Genomic DNA, 21433 nt, shown 5'->3' with positions numbered 1-21433 from the left:
CCTATATCTTTCAGACCACACCTATCTCTGCAACTCAACTCAAGAACCTATTTTACCTGCATATGTAGTCCTACTATTAGGCCACTCCCAGAGCTCCCTCCATATGTTGCTACAGTTGAATATGGAGCACCTTTTGGCACATTACATGCAGCGATTTATTTGTCATTCTTGCAGACTGGAGAAGAATTACACTGGATTTGTATAGCAAATTAAAACAGAATCACTATGAGACACGTAAACATGTACATTTTAAAACACATTGTTGGTACTCGTTGTATTACCCTTGAAAATGCAAGTTATCCCATTCAGAAAAGACACATGTGAATTCCACAGTTCTGTGCTACAGGTGCATTTAATCCCCTCAGCTATTTTACCAATGAGAGAATGTGCTGTAAATCTATATTACAATGTTTTGAGCTGAAGCATTGTTATGAGTATATCTGTCAGAAAAAGTAATTATTCATGTGTTTTGTGAATAACAAATACTATATGTTTTCCGACATGAACAACCACTTTTTTTATACAAGTTTTGGCTTGAAAAAGCAATTATTACAATGGTTTTTAGACTTCGGATTTGTTGAGTTATGAGGGACAGACAGTTCATACACCATAACACCTTTTCATAAAAATAAACACGTAACATTTCTGGTGATACATTCAGATCTCACCTAGGATGCAACGCATACAGTGCGTGTGACTAATTACCTTGTAGCTGAAGCACTTTGCGAGCGGCCAACTTTATTTCAGGTTCTTTAATAGCGACAGTTAGCTTTCTATCTTGCAATAGAATGAGATTAAGGAGTGATCTGACCGGAACACAGCCAGAATGGTGACATCTTGAATTCAAAAAGTGTCCTTCTATGTGTGTACGGCCAGAAGAATGCGGTCTAAAGCCAAGTATGTTTAAAAGTTCAGAGTAAGAAAAGCATCTTTATAATCAAGAAGTAGATTAAAATAACCTAACATAATATTCTAAATTGACAACAAATGCAGTTCTTCACAAAGGCATAGAAAGTGTTCTGAGAACCGGGTATCATGATGCAGTGGATAATAGACAATTAAAGCTTAGAAATCAATACCAGCTGTTACTTTGATGGTTAAATGTTCAAAGGATGAAAATACTTGTGTGTGAACAACAGTGGCTTTGACCAAGTACGTTGTTACAGGTTATTGCCTGTTCTTCCAAAACCATCAAGGACCAGGCCGACTTATGTAATCACTCTTTCACCTCTGTAACCTTCCTTTCCCCCCCTGAAGCAATCTCTTGTGCACCCTTTTCTCAATCCTCAGCCAACCCCTCCAATCTGGCTAACCATCACCCGATCTACATCACTCCTTTCCTGGGAAAACTCTTTGAAAAGCTCATCTCCCAGCCTTATCTTCACACTGAATCTGTTGGTTCTTTCAATGACCATCTGTCTGGTTCAGAGCAGCCAGAAGCACAGAAACTGCTCTCCTGACATCCGTGAAGTACTGCTCTCTAACCATGATGCTAATTGCCCCTCTGTCCTCATCTTACTCAATCTCTCATCTACTTTTGATATGGTCAACCATGCCATCCTGCTCAACCGGCTGCATTATTACCTGGGTATCACCAATCAGGCCCTGGCATACCTGACCTCTTTCCTCTCGGACCGACTCTCCCAGGTCCAACTTGGGTCCTTCCTCTCCTCTGTCTCTCTCTCTCTCTCTCTCTACATGTGGTGTTAACCAGGGGTCTAACCTTTCTGCCTGGCTGTTCAATCAGTACCTCTCACCCACAGCATTGCCACTTTCTGCTGCAAGTTCCAGTGCTATGCGGATGACACTCAGCTCATTTTCAGCTCCCCTCTGCCATCTCTTCTCCCTCTCTCATCATGGAAATCCAGTCCGCAATCCAGCAGTGGTGTGCCACCAATCATCTCTGCCTGATGCCAGCACAATGAAGATCCTCCTCATTGGTTCACCTGCACCTTCCTTTACTGTCACTCTCTGGCTGGACTCCCTTGGCCCTCTACCTGCTCCCACCTGTGAGGCTAAGAACCTCTGGGTCATCTTTGACTCCACACTCTCCTTCTCTCCTCATCTCTCTGACATATCTAAGAAGTCTACCTACCAACTGCACCTTCTCAGAGGTATTTCTTCTTTCCTCACCTTCCCCCAGAAGCTCACGATCTCCAGGGCTCTGGTTCTCTCTAGGCTGGACTATTACAACAGCCTCCTTTTAAATCTGCCACCCTCTACAACTCATTCAGAACAGGACTGCAAGACTTGTACTTGGCCTCAAACCCAGGGATCGTATCTCTCCAGTTCTGAAATCTCTCCATTGGCTCACACTCTCTGCAAGGATCAAGTTCAAGACCCTCTGCATTGTCCACAAGGCATTCTGGGGCCTGGGACTGCAGTACCTCCAACTCTCTCTTCGGAAATATTTTCCTATTGGAGCTCTTCGCTCCTCCACCTCCAACTCCTTGAAGTTCAGTCGCTTCTCCAAGAAACAAGTCGGTGGTAGATCTCTTTCTTCGGCTGGCACCTCCCTCTAGAACAGCCTCCCTGACTCTCTGAAACATAAGGAGAACCATCTCTGGTTCTGGAAGCACCTGAAGACCTTCCTCTTTGCTTCTGCCTTCTCTCTTCCTCTCCCCTCGGCTGATCTCCTGTCTGATTCTGCATTGGTCGCCTGGCAACCTTCTGAGTTCGGGCCCAGGTCCCTGCCCGCCCAGTTGCACACACGCACTGCCTCCTGGGAACCACTGCACTTTGGGTCTGTATCTGTAACCCCACAGTCCCCTTATCTATACTTATTTGACACCGCTGTCTGCACTGAACCTGCGCACTTGCTACCTGCTTGGCTGCACTATTTTTGTTTTTACCCTTTGTACTGCACTCTCCCTCCTCTCCCTCCCCCAGCACTTTTCCCCTCCCCTTCCCTGCACTTGTGCAATCTCAATGTCACTAGGCCTAGTTAGATCGCTGTCTTTTGTCCTCCCTCTGTTTATCTTCCCTTGCCTCGCCGCACCTTGAAACACGTGATAAATGCAAAATCATATCATCTGCCATGTTTGTGAACATCACATCGCTGTCCCCGAACTTCTGGACTGTTTGTGGACTTCGTTGAAGAAAAAACATCAGTTGTTTGGCTTTTTATGGCCAAATCCCATCCCATCCTCATCACCCCTCACCTCCCCAGAGATTGTTTCATTATTTTGACAAGTGCAATGTTGTTTTTTTTTTAATTATGTTAATACCGCGAAGTCTGCAGACTACGGGCGCTGTTTGCAAACCAACATGGTGTCCATTTAAAAAAATCTGTCAGCGAGCGCGTACATCACACCGCTCTCCTATTCACCAAGGAGGGTGACCACGGACTGAATACGGGAAGCCAGTACACAGACTGGACCCATATATCAATAATTTTTTTTACCTACTTTTTGGCCATTTAAAAAAAAAAAAAATGGACAGATTCACACCAAATTTACAAAAGCACAATTTCGGGACAAAACCCCCACTCCTGGTGCAAATTTGGTGAAACTCTGTCCAGCGGTTTGGGCTGTAGGCATGAGCACAATTTGTTTTCCATTGTGTCTATTAGTAAAAACCACACATTTTGGGACCAAACCCATAACTTTGCCCCCCTGGACGAAACCACACCAAACTTCGCAGAATCAATCCGAGGGGGCGATCAACTTTTTTTACCCAGTCTGGTGAGGATTCATCTGGGAGGGGCAAAGTTATACACCACCCAAAACGTGCTCTTCCTATGGGTTGAGCAACTTAACTCTAACTACAGGGCCGCTACCGCAGGTCCTGTAATATATATAATTTCTAATGCCAATAATGCATACATATGTTCATGTAGCCTGCATTGACACTTTCATTGGCCTTTAACATTGAATATAGTGAAGATGATTAAGTAGAAAACAGATATCTGCGCATCAGGAAACACTCTTCTATAACCCAATGCTAATGCTGTATTTTACCTATTCATCATTAAGCCATCTGTTCTTCTATTGAAAACACTGTAGCATCCCTTAATCTTATTTCTGAATGTAATCAAATGCAACAACATGGGCAGTTTTTAAGGAATTGCTCAATAATATACAATGCATTATTGTGTCTCCCTTTCAGCTGAATGTGGAGCGTCTACAACAAACAATGAAGGGATACTGCTGTCTCCAAATTACCCACTGAACTACGAAAACAACCATGAGTGTATTTACAGCATACAAGTGCAAGCGGGGAAGGGAATCAACATTTCGGCGAGGACGTTCCATCTAGCACAAGGGGATGTTCTTAAGGTGAGTGATGCATAATAGACACTACACCAGATTGTATCATCTATCTTTCCTATATATGACTTTTCATTTAGTGCTAAGCATACAGTATGACTCGCAGAAGGGTAAGCTAGCTATCATGTACACACTAGGTGCCAACACGGTACATTTAAGATGCCATTTGTGTTATTTATTTATTTATTTATTTATTTATTTTAATTCTTGTAATGCGCCAACATGCCCATAGGCCTCAGGGCGCACATAAAACTGGACGAACAAACAGACACACATGGCAAAGAAAGAAGAAGGGTCAAAGAGTTATTCCAGATTGAAGAGGTGGGTTTTTACAGCACGTTTCAATACAGTGTAGTCCTGAATCTGCCGCATCTGGGCTGGATGTGTGTTCCATAGAAGGGGACCTTGAGCATCAAGAGTGGTACCTCCAAATTTGGCTGTCCTGTATTTTGGGTGCTTGAGAATAGTGGCAGAGGATGAACGAAGGTTCCTCGTGTTGGGTTTAATGATAACACGGGCTGACAAGTAAGTAGGGCTACAGAGGTTGAGGCATTTGTGGGTCGTGGTCAGTATCTTGTGCGTTATCCGATGTTTAACAAGAAGCCAGTGAAGTTTTTTCCTGAAAGTGGAGATGTGTGTACGACGGGACTGATTGAAAATATTACGCAAAGCATTATTCTGAGCCACTTGTAATGATTGGATGTTGGAGGCTGTGGTGCCCGCTAGAAGGCTGTTGCAATAATCCAATCTTGAATTGATCAATGCAGTGGACAGAAGGGCACAGTTTTCTTCCGAAATGAATGGTCGAATATAGCCTATTCTTTTATTTATGAGACCGCAGCTAGATTTAATGCTGGAGACATGGGACTTCATAGAGAGTTCTTCGTCAAGAACGATGCCCAGGGTCTTGACTTTCTTCTGGACAAGAATGGTATTGATGGCAATATGGAAACTAGCATATTTGGAGTCGAGTTTCGCCCGAGTGTTTTTAGATGTCACGATGAGGAGTTGCAGAATTGCAGAATTGCAGGCCATCCAGTCTTGTATGGCTTTGTATATTTTATTGATGGTTACTGTATCGCTGCTATAGGAGCCACTCAGCTGTATGACCACTGAGTATCATCAGCGTAGTTCGTGTATTGCACTCCTAATTTGTTTAAGAGGTCAAGAATGGGGGCGGATATAGAGATTGAAAAGCAGAGGCGATAGACAGGAGCCCTGAGGAACTCCGCATGTCTGAGATATAGGAGAAGATTGATTATCGCCAACACAGACCCTCACCATTCTGGGGCCCAGAAAGGAAGCAATCCATCTGGATGCAATTACGGAGCAGTTGGCGACCTCTCCGAGCCTTGACACCAGTAAGCTGTGATCAACTAGGTCAAAGGCTGCGGAGAGGTCTAATAACATGAGCAGAGCAGCTTGATTATTATCAGCTGTGCTAGCTAAGGTGGATTTAAGATCTAGCATTGCTGTCTCGGTCCCGTGACGAGCCCTGTAGCCCGATTGACGGGTACCCAAGATGTTATATTTTTCGACATGGGCTTGTAACTGTAGGTAGGCAAGTTTGTCAATTATCTTGAGAACATATGGTACGTTGGTAATGGGCCTGTAATTGTCATTGTTCGCTGGGTCCAGATTTTCCTTTTTCAATAAGGGAGTAATCCACACTGATTTTAACAGTTCCGGTACCAGGCCCTCATCAAAAGAGAGATTGACCAGTTTGGTAATCCATGGGACCAGAGTTTCTAAGGACTCCTTAAGAGTACTTGTGGGGCAGTCGTCAGCAGGACAAGACGTGTCTTTAAGGTCCTTTATGATTTTGAGTACTTCATATTCGGTGTAATGTGTGAAAGAGAATTGAGGGATATTGTTTTCACAAATATTGGGTTGAACAGTATCTGTGGGGGTTTGCGGGGATGTTACATTGCCTAGGGCTTTATTTATTTTTTCTTTGTGAGAGTCAATCTTGAGTAAAAAGGCATTGTGTATGCTCTGACACCATTTATTGTCCTTAATGATATTATTAGTGGTTGGGGGCTGATTTTGGAATTCCGCTAAGATTTTAAAAAGCTCCCCAGTGTTGGATTGAGCATTCACTATCCTTGCGTTATAATGTGTGGCCTTAGCTTCTGTGATAAGTTTTTTGTAATTGAGGATGGATTTTTTGTAGTTGGTTAGAGTGTTGTCGTTGGGATCCTTCCTCCAAGCTCTTTCTAGGGCTCTTTTTTCTTGTCTGGCAACAAGAATTTCATTAGTGAACCAGGTGTTCTTTGTGGTTTCGAGGAGTCAACAAAGTTGTCAAGGGGTTGAAGTTTAGAAGACAGCAGTGTGTCAAAATTTGGAGCTGTTAGATTTTTAAGGTTGCGAGACATTTTCTGAATGCGTGGGTTGACATTAAGTTTAGGAGGAGAAGAAGGTAGTGAAATCTTGGCTTGAATAAGAAAGTGGTCAGACCAAATACATGGTGTGGCCGAGATGTCAGAGATATTGGCATTTTGGGACAGGAGCCAGTCTAAGGTATGACCCTTACTTTGCGTGGGGGATTTCATCCACTGGGTAAGGCCAAAGGAGGTGATAGTATCCATCAGATTGGTGCCTGCTTTATCCTGTTGGTCGTTGGCCCAATAGTTAAAATCACCCATGATGATAACTAGGCCTTTAGTGGTACAAATTTTCTTCAAATAGAGGCATGACTTTGGGTGGACGATAGATTGTAAGTGTGTTTAAAGTGGTATGTGGAGAGGTTTTTATTTTTACCCATAAACTCTCACAGCCTTCTCGAGAGGTATGAGGAATTTCATAGCATTCAAGATTACATTTACACAACAAGGCCACTCCGCCACCTTTACCCAGAAGACGATCTGCTCTAAAGACAGTGTAGTCGTCGGGTGTGGAGAGTGTGGCTTGGGTGGGAAGGTCAGGGTTGAGCCAGGTTTCGGTTATGCCGAAAAAGTCAGGCCTAAGTTCATTAGTTAGGTCGGAGATTTCCACACCATGCTTGTATAGCGAGCATGTGTTAAGAAGGGAAAAAGATAGTACCAACAAGGGTGCAATCTTGGACTTCATGTTAGGTTGGTGTGGTATTTTCTTCAAGCACATGGTGAACCTAATGCAGGATACGTAAGCAACTTACTTAACGGGAAAGCCGTCTGGTAGCCAGAGTAATCGAGGCCCTGCTGAGAGCCGAGATTTCCCGCGAGCCGGCGAGCTGCGGCGATGACCAGTGAAGACCGGCGCGACCCAGAAGCGCCGGCGCTGAAGCGCCTGAACAATAAGAAAAATACCCAAGGGGTCTTGGTAAATGTAGTCCAAGAAAACTACTTTCCCTTTCTTACAGTCAAACACAGTCGAACACAGTCAAACACGAGAGTGCTTATCTCTCTGCCACTCGCACAAGCAAACACACAAGTTAGAATACTAACACTCGTGTAAAGCAGAAGAAATGCTTTAACAGTGCTGCTTCAAATGGAAAAGATGAAAAGAAACGTGGAGCCGTGCGCGATGTATAAGCATGTGTAATAAGCAAATAAGAAAAGTGCTTTTTAAAGCGACCAGCAGCAGCAGTACCTGTTGGGGAAAGATGAACTGCAGGGAGTCCACAGGTTAAGTAAAGTGCGCGGCGTGACCGGTGAAGACCGGCGCGACCCAGAAGCACCGGCGCTGAAGCGCCTGAACAATAAAGAAATACCCAAGGGGTCTTGGGAAATGTAGTCCAAGAAAACTACTTTCCCTTTCTTACAGTCAAATATGTTGAGTTTAATAATATTGGCTGGTAAGCATTTTCTTCCAATTAAATTCGATGCCCTCAACATGTCAGCAGAGACAGTTAACAACCAGTTTCCTGACCACCAATATTTCTATTGTTTTATCAAATGTCTCCAACAGTTATGGTATTCTGGTCTATTCACCGTGACAGAATCTATGACTTAAATATATTGCTTAATACAAAAATGTAGTAGTTGTGTCAAAGTTAAAAAAAAAAACTATCTAAACATATTCCATTGTACTGTAGAGTTTGCATTAGTTGCTTCCTTCAAGGATGTGTTAGCTAATTAAGACAAGAAGCACTCATTAAATAACATTTTCTGTATAATGTGGCTGCAATACAAGAACAACATTCAAATATAACAGGGCTGAAACCCAAAAAAAACAACAACTTATAATTCCACACGGTCTGCTGAATGGATACATCTTGTAATATAAACATGCCGTATAAAGGTTTACTTTAAAAAGGAAGGAGCATATATGGATAATTATTTTCGATACTGAAATAAGTAAATATCATATACAATTATTAGTCTAAAAAATATGAATACTCCATGACCACAACAGCTTTTTAGGGCAGGTTCAGCGTTCCTGCAATAAACTGAAATCTCTGAATTTTAGATGAAAAGACGAGGTCCAACCTTAGACAAATTTATTTTTTTTTTGTCAGAAGATGAAACAGGTGGCTTAAAAAGGGACACGTGGATGGAGGTCCTTTTCAGTCTCAAGCAGCTTTTAGAGTGGTAGAAGGTTGCTGTTGGAGGCAGCCTTAAGGACAGTGTTGGAACAGTTGTTGGAACAGTTGAATGAACATACGTGGATTTAGAGTAGTTGATTAGGAAGTACTGAAGTAAGTTGCTGGGATCCAGTCACAGAGTATGATTTTGGTTTGGTTGTGTGTAAAAAGAGCTAGATGATGCATTCAGTGATTTGATGTGGGCGAAAAACACAACTACCATCAGCAGTAATTCAGGAAGGAGGATGTCACCCCATTAAGTTTCCGTCTCTTAAAGTGAGTGGATTTGACAGTTGAAACTTAGTGACTCATGAGTGGTGAAGGAGGCACCAGGAATCCATACGGGCAGATTGTAGGAGAGAAACACTCATCATGTTGTGCTTAGAGGCAGCAACTGAGATTTGGGATCATGGGTGATTTACCAGTCAATGGGCCTCATTACACGGATGGCGGTAAGGGTTCACCGATACCGGTAAGGGTACCAGTGCCGGTAAACCCTTACCGCCTTACTACGAGGTCCCTTTGTGGGACCCCACCTTAACGGTTTTACCAGCCGTTAAGGACGGGACCCGCAAAGGGGCCTTGGAGGTAATTACCACCTTCCCCATTCCCATTGAGCCCTATGGGGGCAAAAATGGGAATGGGGAAGTGCCTTGGTGAATGGGGAATTACTGTCCCCACACACCTTGGAATAGGGCGGTAATTCCGCCGTTCACCATGGCGGACTCGGAAAATACTGGCGCAACCATGGCGCTAATAGCAGCATGGTTACCGCCGTCCGTGTTATGAGGCCCAATGTCCATCTCTTGAAGTGAGCCAATAATCCCTGACTGTGGCATGTGGGAGAGTGTAGGGTATTTTGTGGAGATTTGGGGCCTGACGGTATTTTATTACCGCCGAAAAATAACTTAGCAATAATCACTCTTTGTATTCAGATTTGGCCATGTGCAACAATAATACAATGGACATGCATTATTTCAGCACCCAGACCTGCATATTTGGTATACGTGGTTGGTGGTATTTTGGTGAGCATAATTCCCTTGTTTTATTTGTGGCCCCAATGTCCAGAATCCCTTATCTTCGCTTAGATTTTTCGTGTGATCACTAGAGAGACCTCAGACCTGCATTCTAGGGATACCACATTTTCCAGTGATAGTGTTGGTGCGCCACCATGGGCAAACTCACTGACTTATTTACGACAGAGAGCTATATGTGGTAGTCTTGTGGTAATTTCCACTACCTTATATACGGTAGGGAGCTATGTTCAGAGAGTCTCTCTTCCCGTTGGCTCATGTACCTCCAACAAGTTATACTACAGTCACTCACAATTATTCATACTGATTCTGACATGCACACATCTGTCTTAAAATGACCATTGCACTGTTTAAAAATCTCCCCACATCAACAGCACTGTAATGATAAACAGTAAGTACACCATCCATCTGTTTTCAAATATTTTTCTGTATTATAAAAGTTGTATTTAACACGATCTCATTCTTTACAGCAATAAAATGGCACAATCAAAGCATTTTCTATGACCCACTGCAAATAGAGTGGCGGAGAACAGAACTCAAATTGCAACATTAGCACTTGATTAAGACACGCACGGGACTTTCATTTTTTCTACACTGACTGCATATTTTCGTGCACACACACAGCTCCCCCAGTTATGTAATAACCTTATCTGTTCAGAGGCTTCTCTTTGTGAATGTGGCTCTCTTGGATTAACTCCAGCAAAAAGGAACGCTTGCCTTCTCAAGCCGGGGTCATTGCCTGGAATTCTCAGCTTTTTCAGATAGGACTGCCTCAGCCAGTGGAAAGGTTTTTCTTTCAGCTCTCCCCAATGTCGACTGCAGCAGGACACAGGAATCTGCATTCAGTCAGGACCCCACAGCCAGGTCTTCTCCCCAGTAGTGCAGAAAGATGTCTGCCTGTCTTTTTCCCTGATACTGCCCACTAAAACTTTCCTCTCAGCCCTCTTTATGACGTGTCCCAATGAAATCCATCATCTCTCATCCTCCTACTCTTCAACAATAGCTTCGCTTATACATTTGCAATTGTTGCAAATCTGACTTCCTCCTTCCTGCAGTTACTGTGCACAACAACACGGAGAATCAGGCAGAGAAGAGAAGAGAAAAATCTGCACACTCATTTAAATGGTTTTCAGAGTATGCCTAATTCTGCAGTAGAGAACACATTTTATTAGTGGGTTATATTAAAATAAGGTTTTATTAGTCAGGTTAATGGTTAATAGGTTAGCTGTTAATTTTCAAATGTGTCTCTAGCAATATAGGCATTTCAGGTGAAAAATAGTGTGCATTTTTAAATGAACACGTGTGCTTTTAACTGTAAAAATAGATTTGCATCTTATATGTTAAAATCGTTTTTTACTGAATAGTCTGTCTTTCCTTGTTAATCTGCTAACCCATATAGCAATGCACCGCACCCTTGTGGTGGTGGTGCTGCAAAAAATTTGTGCTACTTGTGCAGTATTGCTGTACTGTGTACTGTAACACGCCAAATATCCTTACATATACCCTCCTTTTGTTTTTAGAACTTAGCTATAATCCAAGCCAATTCCAAAAAACAACTTGTTCTATTTTTTTTTACAATATAGCAATCCAACAAAATGAATATTCATGTGCATCAATGAAAATTTGCAATCAACATTTCATCTGAGTCCATCAGTTCATAAAATGTTCCACATTTGCCTTCTCAGTGGAAGTGGCATTACTTTAAGTTTAAATTTTCCAAGTCAATTAAAAACAATGAAATAAAACAACTAACTAAAACAAATAAGTAATATAACAAGTTAAAATAAATAATTAAAATAATAAATACGTGGAACTTCATATGCCGGAACTTTTGCTTTGTCTCTTTTGGTATGTCCCGACCAGCGATGTTATTCGGTTCATTCGAGTACTCTTTCATCTTGGCAATCTTGAATCCACAGTAGTCATCTCTTTTGGCATTCCGGTTATTTTGTCTTCACCTCCACCTGGAGGCAGGCATCTTTTGGTCTTCATCCAGGGGACTCCAGGACTCCATCGTCTCTCCCGTGGGCTCTGATCTCGGAACCTCCGACCAAATAATGTTAATTGTCTAAATCAAAATAGAAAATAAACAGATTAAGTACATAGCACAATACTAACTTCATCCTTTTGCCAAAAATAAAACATGCTTGGTAAAAATACTTCGTTTTTTTTTTCTTTTTTCTGAAATTAAACACAAGTTAAAAGAAAACAAACACATATAAAACAGCATTCAATATTTAATACACTTTCTCTCTGCACACCAACCACGAGCTTCCGTTATATGTGCATTTATTTATTTATTTATTCATTTATTTATTTATATTATATATTTTTACATATATTACAGTGTTTATGTGCCATCATAACAATCAACTTTTTTTAACTTCTTTGTCACTGCCTCCTGATTACACCCATTTATTTTCTCAAGGGACTCTATCCGTTTCCACATGCTCAAGCTGCCTGATCTCATGTCTGGGATGGCATGGTTTGATTTGATTTACATGGACAAACTGCTCTATTGCTGTTTCACCTTCATTTTTCAAAATTTTATACACTACAGGAGAGACTTTATCTATAATTCGAAATGGCCCCTGCCAGGCTGCCAGAAATTTAGAATTTTTCTGTTTACTTTTTCCAAAATGAAACTTGTACACCTGATCCCCTACATTGTATTCCTTTACTGATGTCTTTTTGTCATAATATGACTTAGCACTGTCAGCAGCTCTTTCCAGATTTCTCTGCACAAAAGCAAATGCATGTTGCAAATGCCTCCTCAGTTCATCAATATATTCATGAACTGTGGATGCACTCACTAGAGTTTGCTCATGTGTTCTGTATAGTAGGTGTTGTGGTAACACCATTTTCCTACCTGTTAAGACCTCATGGGGGCTAACACCTGTTGCTTTGGCAGGAGTCGACCTGATTGCCATCAAAACCAATGGTAAACGCAAATCCCAGCTGGAACCTGCTTCTGCCACAAATTTCTTTAAAATATCCACAACAGACCTATTGCTTCTTTCAACTGTACCTGAAGACGCCGCCCGATATGCGATATGTAGTTTCCTTTTCACACCTAGTATTTGCCATACCTTACTCATTAGAGTACTTGTGAAATGACTTCCTCTGTCTGACTCAATTCTTTGTGGCAACCCAAACCTTGAGAACACATGGTTCACCAGCAATGTGGCTGCTGTTTGCGCACTACAATCTGGTGCGGGAATGCACTCAATCCACTTTGACATCAAACATACCACACTCAAAATATAGCGGTGTCCCCTGCTCGACCTTTTTAAAGGACCTACATAGTCTATTTGCAAATCTGACCATGGGAGAGTTAGGCCTCTTTTCATCAATGGTGCTCTATGCATTGGTGAAGCAGGTTTAAATTGGGCGCATACTAGACATCCTCTAGTATATAATTCCACATCTTGGGACATATGTGGCCAGTAAGCATAATCTTTTAGTATTTCTAATGTCTTTTGTGAACCCCTATGGCCTGCAGTTATGGCATCATGTGCATGGTGTAGCATTAGTCCTCTGAATGAAAGGGGTACTACCCACTGTATTTGCCCTGTTATGGACTCTCTAATCATGAGTCCATCCTGTAATCTAATTCGTGTTTTGTTCTTTAATAACACCCTCAATTCTTCTTTTCCCATGCAATCATTTTCTGTTAAAGGATTTTGTTCAGGATCTATCAAATGATTATAATAGATTCCCAAAATTTGATCATTCTTTTGTGCCTCAATCAAATCTTGGTCTGGCGTGTCATGACTCCACTGCACCACCGGTTGATCTACCTCCTTTGGTGCTTTAGAACGTGTGACTGCATCAATTTGTATTTCACCCATTAAATAATCAATAGGTAGCAATTCTCCCATCACAGCCCCAATCTTAGCCAGATGGTCTGCCTTATCATTTCCCTCCTTATCCTCTCCTGGTGTTTTTAAATGCCCACGAATTTTTCTCCAGTATATTGTTAAATTATTTTCTGACACCAATTTGTCTATGGCTTGTATCATTTTTCCATGTTTAAGTGGCTTTTTGTTGTATGTAACCATGCCTCTTGCTTTCCAACCAGGCAAATACTCCACAAAGCTATTCCGTGCATAGTCAGAATCAGTCACCAGGACAATTTCACTGAACTTTTTATCAACTGCAGTAGCAATTGCTTTATAGATGGCTGCCAATTCCGCCACCTGACTGCTCCTATCTCCAATCCTCATCCCTATACTAGGAACGCCTTCACATTTCAACCAGACATTTCCTATTCCTGCCACTAATTGTTTATTACTGTCATTTTCAATGTGAAAATCACAACCATCCACATATACAGTTGGCAAATCCTTGCATGTTTTTTCATCAAAAGCTTTGTGTGGTGATTGTTCAAATCCCTGTAAACTAGCTTCCACATCCATTTCATTTGTTATTTGTTCAGCTGCGCAGTCATGTAAGTCAGCTAACCCTTGAGCAATTGGGCTCTTTTTATTTTGTCCATATCTTACTTCTACGGGAAAACCTTGTAATGCCAGCGTCCATGAAGTGATTCTGGATTGCGCTAGATTGCCTGATCTAATTCTTTTACTCTCTAAAAATTGCAAAGGTTGATGATTTGTTTCAATAATCACCTTTTCTCCCTGAACAATGGGGCGGAAATGTTGTAGCGCCCACACAGTGGTTAATAGGGCCTTTTCGCATTCATTAAATTTCATTTCAATTTGGGAAAATGCCTTACTTGCATATGCAATGGTTTTGTGATTCAAATCGTGTTTTTGTGATAACACTGCTGACATACAATGTTCAGAAAAGCCTATTTCTATAAAGAAATCCCTGTCCTTTATGGGGTACGCTAAACATGGTGTCTTTACAAGACATTCCTTCAATCTAGCCACTGCATCAGACTGCTCTCTTTCCCATCTCCAGGGAGTATTTAGTTTAAGCAGTTTAGTCAATGGTTGAGTGATTTCTGCATAATTTTCAATGAACTTTCTGTTATAGCCTGTCATCCCTAATAAACTTTTTACTCCTTTCACATTTTTAGGATCTTTTAATCTTTGTATGGCCTCTATTTTCTTCCTTTGTGGATTTAGCCCATGTTCAGTCACTTCATGCCCTAGAAAGTTCACTTTTTTCTTGCACCATTGTGCTTTTTGCAAAGATACTTTGGCGCCTGCTTTCTGCAATTGGCCAAGCACATGTCTTATTTCATCAAAATGGCTTTTAAGGTTTTCATTTTTTATCAAGACATCATCCACATAAACTATTGTTCCTCTTTCCGCTGCATCTGGCATGGCCTTTCTCAAAAATATGCCAAATTCACTCCCACTATTGATGTACCCGAACGGAGCTCTAAGCCAGGCATATTGAGTCCTGTCAAATGTAAAGGAAAATAGGTGTTGTATCTCCTCTGCCAATGGCACACACCAATATCCAGATGTGAGATCTAACGTGGTAAATACATTTGAACCATGTATCTGAGCTAGGCCCTGATCAATGAATGGTAGTGGCCATCTAGATACTGGTACTCTTTTATTTAACTCTCTTAAGTCTGCACACAGCCGCCATTGACCATTTGGCTTTAACACACCTAGAATAGGCGTATTGGATGTGCTATGAATGGGCCTAATTATTCCCCGTGATTCCAAATTTTTAATAATCTCTGCCAATGATTCTAAACATGCCAGCGGTAGTCTATACTGGCGTATAAACACTGGATTTCTGCTACAACCTTCTGGTAGTGTGGCCACATGTAAATCAGTTAAACCACAATCATAAGCATCTTTTGCAAATACATCCTTAAACTCCATAAATATTTCCCTCAGATTGCGTCGATCCTCATCGCTGTCACATGCATCCGCTAAGGAGATCTGCTCTTCTACCATTCTGGAAAATTCTGGAAACTCTTCTGGTAAAGGAATCTCAGCGCTTTCCTCTAACTGTGTGGCTGTGTCTTTTTGTAGAGCTGCCACTTTCAAATATTTTGGCATATCAGCTTCCACTTCAATGGGCTGATTTCCTGTTTCATTTTCATTTAAATTAAATATTATGCAATCCTCTTGATGGCAGCACACTGTCTCATTTGAATCATAAGGATACACAGAATGAATTTTAAATATTCCTTTGGGCTGAGAGTCCAGGTGTTCTGGCAACTCGCCCTTGGCATCTACATATTTTTCAGGAATATTCCCAATCACCATGTTATTTAAATCTGCCGTATAATGTGATTTTTGTATGGCCATTCCTAATGGGGAGTTTTCCTCTAAATGAATGTCCTGACAACCTTTATTATTTACCATGATTTTTACAGATCCTTCACCAATGTCTACCAATGGAATGTATTCATAATCCAGGCCTTGCTGTTTTATGGATTCATTCAGGCATACAAATGCATCAGAGCCTTTCATCTGCTGTCCATTTTTGCATTTCAGTGTTATTGCAAACTGTTTTGTAAATGCAGGAACAATAGTATTTTTCCTCATCTGTAATTCGACTGCATAAGGAACTAGTTGTGCACAATGATAAGCCCTTCTTTTGTCTTCAAATTCAGGCGCCGGCCCACCTAGGCGTGACCATATTTTTTGATTAAGGAAATCTAACACCATACACATTCTGTGCATGATGTCATTGCCCATGTAAAATTCATTTTGTGCTCCACTCACTATCCATACATTATGGTAAATTGTTTTCTGCCCAATGCTAATTTTAAGCATGCATCTGCCTGTAATTCGGTTTTCAAAGTCTGGACTGTCCAACCCAGAAACATATTGGTTTTTAATCCTAAATTTCGGGATTTCTTCCCTCTCCATAATTTTTTGCAACAATTTCTCATTAATGAAACTCCTTTCATGTTCAAGCGCTAAAGTGGCTTTTATTGTTTTAAGATAATCATTTATACCAACGTGAACCCATGGTTGCTCATCTTCCATGTGTATCTCTGCCAGAGTGGTAATGTGTTTTTCTGAATCTGTTTTAGGAACAATATTCTGTTTGCATGTATTCTCTTTTAAGTAAAAACGTAATGTGTGCTCATCTATAGCAGTCTGCCAATCTTTCCTTGGGTCCAAGTATATTTGTACAGGTAGTTTTTCATTGTCGCTCTGATCTTTGTCTTGACACATTAATATAACAGTGACACTAGGTATGCAGCTATTCTGGAGATATACCTCCACAGCATCATTTGTTTTGGCAACGGTGTGACATTCTTTTATATTGCTGTTTTGTGATTTTAGTTTCTTAGGCCTCAATGGTTTTTTGGTTAAGGACCACAGCACTCCATTCACCCCATCTATGAGAGGAGACAATCTTTTCAGGCAATCTGTCCCCATCAGAAATGGAATTTCACAAATAGATGTGATCAATACCTCTTGTTTCATTCTGTGCTTTCCTATTTTTATGTCAACCTCAGTTACACCTATGATGGGCACCTCCTCCCCATTAAAGTTATGCACTGGGCCTTGATTTGCCTTCACTGTGATCTGACTCTGTGGAGGCCTCCCTTCATTGATACTCTTTACCAGCTCCTTGGACATAATTGTGGCCTGTGCGCCAGTGTCAATCATAGCGAAGGTGTGGCATTTTTCTTCTACAGTGATGGGTGCATAATATCTGTCCTCAACTTCCTCTAATACACATAAGAAATGTGAATTCTTACTGATTTCAGGGCTCACCTTTCTCAGGTCTTTTTCACTTTTGGCTAAGCACATTGGTAAATGAAAAGACATTTTTCCCTCCTTTTTACCCATTTCTGTGCGAGATATTTTATTCATTTCTCCATGATCAGAAGTTTTTTTGAGTGTGGCCACTGTTCGCCCATCCATCTGGGTAACATCAGAGACCACATTACAACCTCCCAACTGAACATGTGTAACAACATCATTCAGCAATTTGTCATTTTTTAATTCTGTGCATTTGTGATCATTTAGTGTAATACCAGCCCTTTCAGCCTCTTCAAAAATATGTGGCTCAAAGAATTTTTCAGGTGATTGACTTGTACCCTCCTTGTGAGTATTTCCTTTTCCTGTCTGTGTTTGGTCATTGTTTTGCTTGCCCAGGGAAGGAGCTATGGCATCCCCACTTACTCTCTGTTCACTGGTATTCCCCATGCATGAGTCATTTTTCTTAAATCTGTCCCTTTGTTCTTTTGGAATTCCTAATGTTTCTTTTTCATTTGTGCAAATCTTTACTGTTTTATTTAGCTCTAAGTTAAACCGTACCTCTTTTTTAGAAGTATTTGCACTTTCTATCACAATTTCATTTACTGGTACTTTCATTTTTAATCCATTAGTCACCTCAGAGTTGTCATGCAAAATTATATCAGAGCAATCTGTCATTTTGGCACTGCGATTATCATGAGTACTTAGTCACTTTTCGGAAGCCCCCCGGTCATTGCTATGGCCATCAGCCCCCTCTTTGGAAGGTTGTTTTTGCGCTGTATAGAGCTTTCCTATTTGCTCAGCTAACATTTTCACTTGGGCCTCAAGGCACTGGAACCTTTCCATCTCTCTAGGATCCTCTTTCTGTGGCCTAGGTCGATATTGGTTGTTTTCCCCCTGATTGGATCTATTCTGATACCTCTCAGGTGATTGATACCGGTTGGGATGGTTTCTGAACTCTTGATTTATTTGTGGAGGGGAGCGGGTTGCACCCATCCTTTGATTATAGTCCCCTGGTGGGGAATCATTGTACTGGCGTGGACTGTAGTTCACGTTTTGCCTCATGTCCTGTCTCTCAGATTGTGGGTACTGGCCCCTATGTTGATTTCCATTATCAGTAAATCGATCCACATATCGGGGCCTATCCTGATTACCATATATCATGGTGCTGGGATCAAATCTGCTCTGTGTCCCCAATGACTGGTAGGGACCATCATTTCTTTGATCTTGATTTTGTCTCTGGTTATTGTTCATACCTGCCATATCAGACCGGTATCTTACCCGGGGTCTATCTCCTAAATATCTAGGGCTGATGTAGCTCTCTCTATTACTAGGATCATGTGATTGGAACATTGGTACAGGAAATGGCGATCTTTGTTGATTACCCCTTTGTTCAGGTGTCACATTATTTTTACCTTGGCTTTGAGCAGACTCAAGGGACATTTTGGCTGACCTGATTTCCATTACTGTGGCTGAGGGTTCTTTAGATTTAGGCCTAGTATCTTTCATTTTATCACTTTCTCTACCCTGACAATAGAGTACCTCATATAGCTTGGTGCTTTGATGTACAATCCATTCAAGGGACTTGTCACAGTCAAATTCACGGACCAATTGGGATATGATGTCTTTCTGTAGCCCATAGAAGTATGCGGTTTTAAACTCATTGGAATTTGAGTCAAAAGATACATCAAAGCGAGAGAATGCTCTTTTTAAGTCTTGTAAAAATTGGCGAGGTGATGTATTAGGTCCAGCAGTAATAGTGTACGCGACTTTCTTTGCCTCCTGCAATGACTGAAAAGGAGAAAAATGACGCCTAATTTCTTTTTCAAACTCCAGCCATGTCATATTCTGCTGTTCATTTAATCCCCTTATGATGCTGGCCGTCGGGGCATCTAAAGTTAAATGAAAATATTGTCTGTACTGTTCCTTAGGTATCTGGAGCGCTTTAAAAATGTCATGCACCGCTTCTAAGTGATCCTCAATGCAGCATTCACCTCCCTTTTTAAATGGTTTGATCAGGGCTTTAATGGATTTCATTATTTTTATGGGGCTACTTGTTGCAATGCATGGAATTGCACTATTTTGTGATTCAATCCTGTTTTCAGGTGTATGAGATTGGTGGCTGCCCCCAATGGGAGTATCAAATCCCCCAAGGGCGCTGCAACCAAGTTCAGTCACCGGCCCAGTCACTGGGGCACTAGCTCTTTGGGCAGAGCTAGAATTCACCTCCACTCCATTGAATGTGGTACCCTGCCGCCTCTCTTGGGACCTGGGAATGCACATTTGCTGTTCTAAGTCCTTACACTTTTTAAGGAGTCTAGTTGCTTCATTCTGCAAATAATTATTTTCATCGCTCATTTTATTAATCGCCTCCTGCATGTCGCACATTTGCATTTGGCATTCATTGAACTCTTTATTTCTTTTGTCTCTTTCTTGAATCATTTTAATCATTTCTTGTTCTACACTCTGGAGATCACCTTCTTTTTCGCAATGTTCTTTTTGTAAAATCTGCATTTCTGAAACAACCTCATCTTTATCCTGCCTAATGTGATCCACTAAGGCTTTTAAGTGTGTCAATTCTTGCTCACTATCTTCAAATTGTTTCTTGCTTTTGGATAACTGAGTATCAAAGTCTCTGCATTTTAATTGCATGTCTTTTTGGCATACATCCAATTCTGCTCTCAACATTTCCTGATTTTTACTTGTCCCATCTAATTCAGTCTTTAACCTGTTAATTAGCTGAGTATCATTCTCTTGCATTCGCAGGGACTTGTTTAAAATAAACCATATTTTGCCGCATAGCCGTATTAAACAGTCTTTCTCTGCATTTTTATCGGCTGCATTCAATAATCTTGTAAGGCAGACCTGAATTATGCTGCCTTCTGCAAAAATATTGTCTAGTTTTTCTTTCTGCACCTCACCCTGAATGCGGTTACTCCATTCTAACGTGGTATTCGAAGACCAATTCCCATGTGCAAATAACTTTGCCTCTAAATATTGCACTAGATCTGAGAATGTGGTTTCCCTTTGTGACATTCTGAAATTCGTTTTTAGTGGCACACTGCTATTATAAAATGGGTTCCCTTTAATGTGCAAATGGCAGTGTGAGACACGCTTGCCACGCCCAGTAGGTACTCTGTGATCACTTTCCCGGCCTGCAACGCACCATAAATATGTAGGGTATTTTGTGGAGATTTGGGGCCTGACGGTATTTTATTACCGCCGAAAAATAACTTAGCAATAATCACTCTTTGTATTCAGATTTGGCCATGTGCAACAATAATACAATGGACATGCATTATTTCAGCACCCAGACCTGCATATTTGGTATACGTGGTTGGTGGTATTTTGGTGAGCATAATTCCCTTGTTTTATTTGTGGCCCCAATGTCCAGAATCCCTTATCTTCGCTTAGATTTTTCGTGTGATCACTAGAGAGACCTCAGACCTGCATTCTAGGGATACCACATTTTCCAGTGATAGTGTTGGTGCGCCACCATGGGCAAACTCACTGACTTATTTACGACAGAGAGCTATATGTGGTAGTCTTGTGGTAATTTCCACTACCTTATATACGGTAGGGAGCTATGTTCAGAGAGTCTCTCTTCCCGTTGGCTCATGTACCTCCAACAAGTTATACTACAGTCACTCACAATTATTCATACTGATTCTGACATGCACACATCTGTCTTAAAATGACCATTGCACTGTTTAAAAATCTCCCCACATCAACAGCACTGTAATGATAAACAGTAAGTACACCATCCATCTGTTTTCAAATATTTTTCTGTATTATAAAAGTTGTATTTAACACGATCTCATTCTTTACAGCAATAAAATGGCACAATCAAAGCATTTTCTATGACCCACTGCAAATAGAGTGGCGGAGAACAGAACTCAAATTGCAACATTAGCACTTGATTAAGACACGCACGGGACTTTCATTTTTTCTACACTGACTGCATATTTTCGTGCA

At 41.2% G+C, this 21433-nt stretch overlaps 1 protein-coding gene across 5 annotated transcripts in view; it reads left to right on the top strand.

Moving 5' to 3' along the window:
- The window catches only part of CSMD3 (CUB and Sushi multiple domains 3), a 3270409-nt gene that overhangs the window by 1945824 nt on the left and 1303152 nt on the right, over nt 1-21433 (top strand). For all 5 annotated transcript variants that reach the window (XM_069621531.1, XM_069621530.1, XM_069621528.1 and 2 more), the window contains one exon: nt 4108-4277. In XM_069621531.1, coding sequence (XP_069477632.1) covers nt 4108-4277 — 170 coding nt within the window. The remainder of the gene's footprint in view (nt 1-4107; nt 4278-21433) is intronic.

Source organism: Ambystoma mexicanum, chromosome 5q (assembly GCF_040938575.1).
Source record: "Ambystoma mexicanum isolate Mex_15411 chromosome 5q, UKY_AmexF1_1, whole genome shotgun sequence".
NCBI lineage: Eukaryota > Metazoa > Chordata > Amphibia > Caudata > Ambystomatidae > Ambystoma > Ambystoma mexicanum.
The sequence above is the reverse complement of the archived record's forward strand: the minus strand, read 5'-3'. Positions and strand labels throughout refer to the sequence as shown.